The sequence below is a fragment of the Crassostrea angulata genome, unplaced genomic scaffold (assembly GCF_025612915.1).
Source record: "Crassostrea angulata isolate pt1a10 unplaced genomic scaffold, ASM2561291v2 HiC_scaffold_285, whole genome shotgun sequence".
Lineage (NCBI taxonomy): Eukaryota > Metazoa > Mollusca > Bivalvia > Ostreida > Ostreidae > Magallana > Magallana angulata.
Window position 1 is genome coordinate 11 of NW_026441838.1, and position 7368 is coordinate 7378.

Sequence of the window (7368 nt, forward strand, 5' to 3'; positions counted from 1 at the left end):
TCTGCTATGAATTTTGTATATCATCATTCATCGTCGGTAACCCACGGTTGATTACGCGTCGTTCCTCTCTACATCACCCGTGGGTCCCTTTAAACGTTGACGCTCGTATTGAAGCACGCAATTTGATTGGTGGCTCACATAACACCCCGAGTAAATTGGTCCAATGAACAAGTCGCTTTTAAACGCTTGTTCGTTACAGTATTCAAAATGGCGATTGCAGAACGATTTGGAATAAAAAGAGCTTTCAAGAGAAGTTTTATATAAGTTATTAGAAGGAAAGGATGATTATCTATCAATGGAAACAGGAGGTGGGAAAAGTTTATGTCATTCGGCTTCCCATTGTTGTGTTCTATAATGAAAAAACAGTGTGAATTTTTATCGTCAGCCGGATGTCTGCGACATACATAGGAAGGAACTTAATAAAAAGGAATAAATAAAAGATGAGAAGTTCCAATCCTCCTGAAGCGATTTTGTCCGTTGCAAAATGGCGAGATATGGTGACCAGGAGCCAACGTTTCAAAGTGACAAACTGATTGTTCATTGTTGTAGACGACGCCCACACTGTTTAACAATGGTATGTTGATTACGATTACGAGAGAGAGAGAGAGAGAGAGAGAGATTAATAAAAATTAATAGTAATCTAATTATATCAGGACCCTTAGGTACTATACTGTTAATGCACAGTCAGTGTATTACTAATGCATTGTACTAATTTTATAAATTAAAAAAAAAAACAACATAAGACACATTCACTTTTAAAACAACTAGAATAATATTGTCTTTTCATTTATAGTATAATTTGACCAATTGCAGTGATTAAATGTTTTTTTAATTTGGTCACAATTGTGTATGCAAGCCCACAGATTTTGAATTTTAGTTAATTTAATTATACATAGAAAGCTCAGCAATAATAGAAAAGGCATGGTACACCAAAGGCCAAGTTCAGACACATTTTTTTATTGAAACAATGTATGTACCATTCTCTCAGAACATGGCATAATTAAAAAAAAAAGGCTAACAGCATATTTCATTGACTGATGGAATTTCTACAGAAGGAGGAATACATGTATGGCATGTCATAATGTGACTGTCAGTCAGTATATTGGATCTCAGTAGCTCAGTGGTTCGAGTACTTGTACCTTATAGCAGAGACAATTTATCATGTCTCATTAAGAGTCAATTGATAATTCATCACTTTTTACATTAGTGTCTCCAATGGTATACGGGTAACTGTTATGTTATGCATACTGAAAAATTATTGATTTTTATTTCAGGGGTAAAAGTGGCTCTAGAAGAGATGAACCCTTCAAAGTTTGGTGTGGTAAAATTGGAGGATCCTTGATCCAGTGCCTTATCTTACTAATAACTACAACTGCCAACAAGGCTGCTAGAGCTGACCTGAAGAAAAAGTTTGCCATGAATGATTGCTTTTGAATTACTTGAAAATCCAGATAGAGACAATATTAAACTCTTTATGCAAATGATCAGAAGTACTGTATGATTATCATATTTAATTTTTTTTTAAATAAGATTGTTGAAGGAAAAAATTGTAATGATTATGAACATTAAATTTTATTTTGACATTTATCTCAAATATTGTATAATTAATTAGTTTTACATAAATTTGCAACCTGCATGCAATGGAAAAATAAACTCTTGTTTGTGATCATGCAATGTTATTTTCTTTTTTTTTTTGGGGGGGGGGGGTTAGAAAAAACTCAACAATTAACTTCATTTACTATTGTTTAATTAGATTGACATTATTTGATTCCAAATATATTGACATTATTTGATTCCAAAGTGCAGACTGAGTTAGATGACAATTTTAAATTTCATTCTATCATTTCTGTATGACATGGCAATAAATTTGCACAATTTGAATTTCATGCAATAAAATTATTATACAAGATGAATGATACAAAAAATGGTGTGCATTGAAAATTTATCCGAAACTCAATATATGTATTCTATGACATTTTGATTTTTGAACACAACCCTACATAAAGATTTTAGCCATACAAGTATTTTTTGATATTAAAATTGATGATAAATGATAAAGCTTACACAACTAAAACTTTATAGTGCACAATGTATCTCGTGGACACAAAATTAAAAGCCGAATGTTGCACACATTATATTTTTTGAAGAACCTAAACATAAGATATTTACAGCTAAATGTAGACAACTGAATGTATGAGTTGCTATATAAATTAAACTGGATGCATAAAGCCCTGGATCTACTTTTAGATGGGTCCCTTGTTAAGAAATATGGGTTTACTGCATCATATTTTTTGGATATTTTATTTCACGAATAAGTAATAAACTACGATAACAATAATATGTTGTGGAATTATATAAAACAGTCTTTAAAAAAAGGACTAATAGATCTTTGATAACATTTAGACGCATCTCATTACAAGAAGGGAAAAACACAAAACAATTGCGGGAAAACCATTATAAGAAATATAACGTCAAAATATTAGTATGACATAATCTGACAAGGGACCTGCGTTAATAACTATTGTACCTGTAATTACAAGTAAATAATTATTTCAAATACAGATTAGCAATTTCTTTCTGGTGAAGAATCCAATCATGTAAATCAATTTTATCAATATGACTAATTGGATCTTTGAAACTGTGAAAGCGTGACCAAATCAAGTCTTTTATAAAACCTTTAGATCTTAAACAGTTTATAACAGTCACAATATCCTTTGTCTTGTCAACCGTTGGTCGGCTGCTTTTGGATTTGGCTGTTTTTGTGGATGACATAAGATTGTCCCTGACAGCATCAATGACTTGAGTGGTCATACAAATTTGTTTAGCTGACTTGTATGACTTATTGGAGCCTTGAGTATTCAACTGACTCTTAATAGTGTGTACTTGAAGTTCTACACAGTTATCATTTGGGATACACTGTCCCGTTCCACCTTTTAAATTTATCGTCGTGTTCCATTTGTATTCAAAACTTTGCTCAGGGCTTAGAAGATAAATGTAGCAAAGAGTTCTAAAAAGCCAGAGTTTGTACTTTGAGTGCTTAAGTCCAGCTGCAAATAACCATTCAAAATACACATTTCGGATGATTCTTTCTCCATCACCCATTCGATACGAGTCGCACGTGTCTCTATGTAGCAAAGACATAAAAAGAAAAGTCTGTATTGGATTATTGTCTTTGGAGTGTCCCTCGGGAATGTGAAATTTCCAATGATGTTTCTTTTGCAGATGTTTTTTAAGCCATCCTCTTTTAGAGTATTGTTTTCCACATACTGCACATAAATAGAAATCTTCAGACTTCATGGCATCAAGATTACTCGTATCACCATCTAGAGCCCCCATGTCATCGGCGATAGCCTGAAAGGAAACTTCATTTATTTTCAGCTCATTTAGAACTTTTTCTGCTGCATTCAGAAGCCACTCATTTTTCTGGTCATCAGACATAAGCGAAAGTAAGGGTATTGGTTTAGGAGTACAACTCAAATCCTCCATTTGCATGACATCAAGAAATGTTGCAATGATGTAGGAGTCAGTGACATCCATTATGAAGTCATGATGTGCTCTGAAAAAAGATAATTTTAATTTTCATAATAATAATAAAAAACTTGTCAATGTACCAGAGCACTTTTATCTTTATTTTTTTCTTTTTTCTTTTCTTAATCAGATTATAGGTACAATAAATTTATACATACTGTGTATAATAGAGAGACAGGTAGAATTAATTGCATGTGAGATGTATCAGGAGCAATACCTGTAGCTTGAATTCACTTCTTCAGGGCCAGAGACATTTCGTCGATTTAACAGATTTCTCAGTTGGTATAGAGAACCTGTATCTGCACTACTTTTCTCTTTATAAAAGAGCTGATAAATTCCCTGCACAAAGTAAAAATAATAAACAATGATATTCAGACAAGACAAAATATAAACACAGACATTCTTAGCATTTAATTATTCATTCTTTATGGGCATTATTGGTAAACATAAACAACTAAAATAGTTTTACCACTGATTTTTTACTTTCATATAAAATTCAAATTTTACTGAGACTTTATGAGGTCAACAATTACATACTTTCTTTTGTATGCCACATAAGGGCTAGTTTGTTGCCAAAAAAAATTTGCTTATAATGTGCTATGAAATTCTTTACAATGTAAAAAGTGATTAAGTCAATTAAATGACAAGCACTGAAACAAAAGCTTTCTATAAGAAATATGATTCATATAAAAATATGATTTTTCCAGTTATTTTAAAATAAACTAATGCAAAACATGATATTAATAATAATATAAAACTATAATGTAACATATTTGATTAGGATTAGTAATAACAGTGAGAACATAATAACAGTTTAAGGTGCTGCAATTCCCTGTTCAATTATGTGTGGTTCTTGAAATCGGAAGCGGATTATATGTGTTGAATGTATTTATCATAAGTATCCATTACTTAAAAAGGATAAGGAATGAAACAGGCTTTATCAAACATTTCAACAAAACCCCAACTGCTTTCAACTGATTTTAAAATATACCAAAAGGAAGTTCATTTCTCTATGAAGACCCTCTGGTCTGTGAATAATTCCTAGCAGTGACTCATACTCAGACGGGGTGTTCTGCATTGCTTCTTGAGCACTAAATGCCCTTTCATTGGTTAAGACGTCCCCACCAAAAACTACCTTTTCCAGAACATTTTTCCCAGGAATATTCCTAACATGTGGAACTGCAAGTTGATGAACTCTTTGGAGAATTTCTATCATACCATCTGAGGTATTCTCACTGGCCTCTACTAAATCACAGTTCAAAAAAGCAGATTTCTTTCTCATTTGGTCCAGATACATGTGCTCTATATACTTGGGAAATCTTGTAATATGTAATTGCAGAAATGGAACATAATGCAGAATTACATTAGCAACATGAAACTTGAAATTGGACATTAAAGAATTCAACTGTTCACTTAATGGGATCCAGTTAACAGTGCTTAATGCTGGAAAATCTACAGGTGGATCAAGGGGGACCTTTGATTCATCAAAAGTGATTTGTTTCTGTTTGACTAAAATTAGAAACCAATGTAAACTTTTATTTTGGTTTTGTACACTCATTTTAGAGGGGGTGATTGTAATATCTAGATTGTCACCTAGCATCTCAATTGGTCGCAGCTTCTTGTTGTTAACTACATCTGCATTCATTTGTTCCTCTGCAGCATTTTCCATCTTATGCTTGCTTTCAGTCTCATGCACATAAGAGGTCATCAATGAATGGAGTTGATTTTCTTGCTGCTTCACTAGCTCCTTTGTTTTCTTGTGTAGACTTGTAGGTGAAATTGCTATCCCTAGGTCATGCAAGATGTTCAACCCCTACAATAAAAAACTAGAAATGTTGCTTATGCAAACAATTTTTTAAGGTTTAATATGCATAAATTAATGCTTAGTGGCGATTTAGTTTATTTTCAACAAAATTAACTAAGTAACAAGAAATATTTTCTTTTTTAAGCACTGACCTGGATATTTTGTTCATTAATACATCATTTGTTATCAGCCATTAATATAGAATAAGTACAAAATAAAATACAAAATGTACTTGCTGATTTTATGTGATTTCAAGAGTAAATTTATACAAATAATAGAAATAGATGAAATAAAAATAGATATACATTGAATTCTATTTAATAATTTGCATAATAATTAGCACTAAAATGATTAGAAAGTACATCTAGGTCATACATAAATGACATATACAAACATGATGATTTCCTAAATAATAAATTAAACATCTCATTTACAATAAAGTTACCTCTCTGTTAAGACCACATTTCTGAAGAATTAAGCCAAGTATGTACTGCAACTGATTCATGGTCTGTGATCTTCCATACAAAATTAGAGAAATAGATGTAAGCATCATTGGAAGCTTTTTCTTCTTCTGCAAGCCAACAATACTGCTGAATGTTGAATACAGAAAGGGTGCCTGAACTTGGAGCTTCTGACTCGTACATTTCCAGTCAAATTTAACTAGTTTTTCATTGTTGGATGCGTGTCCTTTGAATATGTCACTATTCTTCTTTGAAATTTGCTTTATTTCACTCTGCACTACTTTTTTCACAATCTCCAGCATTTCTTTTCTGTAACATTTATTCCTACTCAAATTTTCTAGAACTGCCCTTGGTGAGGCATGGTTAAGAATAGATTTTAGTGCAGCCTGTTCAACTTCATCTTTAACAATTTTCACTCTCTCTATTCCATTATACTTCACCACAATCTGTGTTTAATTATGTATTTGTTAGAAAATCCTCTTAAAATATTATTTTTACATCTTAAGAAAAAAAAACATGCGATAACAACAGAGTAAACTCAAAAACTTTTACTTTACAGATTTACAACTCTTTAGTCGACTATTAAAAAAAATAATTACCTTGACATCAAATTCACCAGACTGGTCCTTTGTTTGAGTCGACTTATCAAATACAGGTTGGACTGAAGAACCAATAGCATCTGCAGGTTGAGTTGAACAGGTGAAACTCAAATGTGTCACAGGCGCAGGTTGTGTTGAGGTTGGAGTCTTATTTACGAACAAACCTTTCTTCACTTTTGACTTTGGAGTTGGTGTTAATTTTAGAGAGCTGATCAACCGTTTGGTCCCTTTGGGGATCGATGGTTTCTTACTTTTGATTCCTATCAATTCTTTTAATGTACACAAAAGTTTATCTCGTTCCTCTTTTATGATAACCTGTTTAGTTTTCATGTCATTGTTCAACTTCTGAACTCGATTCAGTTTGTTTGCGCATGGATTGCATGCAAATCCTTTGATACACGTACTATCAACACACATAAGTTCGAAAACATCTTTATAGTATTCCTGGCTCGTTTTAGACGTCAACGACCTGTAAGAGCGGTCGGAAATTATCTTTTGGCATATTTCACATTTCTTTATGGGCGCAGCCATCATGTACTGATAGCGAGGCAACAGTAATAAAACCTTTAAAAACAGAAGAGTTCCATTGATGTATCGACTAATTTGATTGGATGATATTTATAAATATTCGATCATTAAAACGAGCGTCAACGTTTAAAGGGACCCACGGGTGATGTAGAGAGGAACGACGCGTAATCAACCGTGGGTTACCGACGATGATCATCATTAGAAAATCCTCCAATTTATCTCACCCGATCTGAAAGCTCTATTGTGTTTTTCTGAGCAAATTTTGTTTGGAGTTGATGTTTTAACCTCTTCTCAAAACCACTGGGCAAGTTCAAATCATGTTATGATATAGAGGAAAAATTTCTTGGGTATAGCATTGTGTTCTAGGGCCAGGTGACCTATTGCTTTCTTTTTTTTTGTCCTTTGTCTTGCATGCGTAAATTTTTCACATTTGATGTAGAATCAAATT

At 32.7% G+C, this 7368-nt stretch overlaps 1 protein-coding gene across 2 annotated transcripts; it reads right to left on the bottom strand.

Moving 5' to 3' along the window:
- Window positions 1-1852: 1852 nt before the first annotated feature.
- LOC128170029 (uncharacterized) lies at window positions 1853-6221 on the bottom strand. Of its 2 annotated transcripts, none has more exons than XM_052836017.1 (4): window positions 5778-6221; window positions 5122-5341; window positions 3746-3867; window positions 1853-3556 (listed from the first exon to the last, which is right to left on the bottom strand). In XM_052836017.1, the coding sequence occupies exon 4, from the start codon at window positions 3535-3537 to the stop codon at window positions 2548-2550; it is 990 nt and encodes a 329-aa protein (XP_052691977.1). In that variant the 5' UTR covers window positions 3538-3556; window positions 3746-3867; window positions 5122-5341; window positions 5778-6221; the 3' UTR covers window positions 1853-2547. Both variants share the same exon structure in this region, with proteins under 2 accessions (XP_052691977.1, XP_052691979.1).
- Window positions 6222-7368: the final 1147 nt, after the last annotated feature.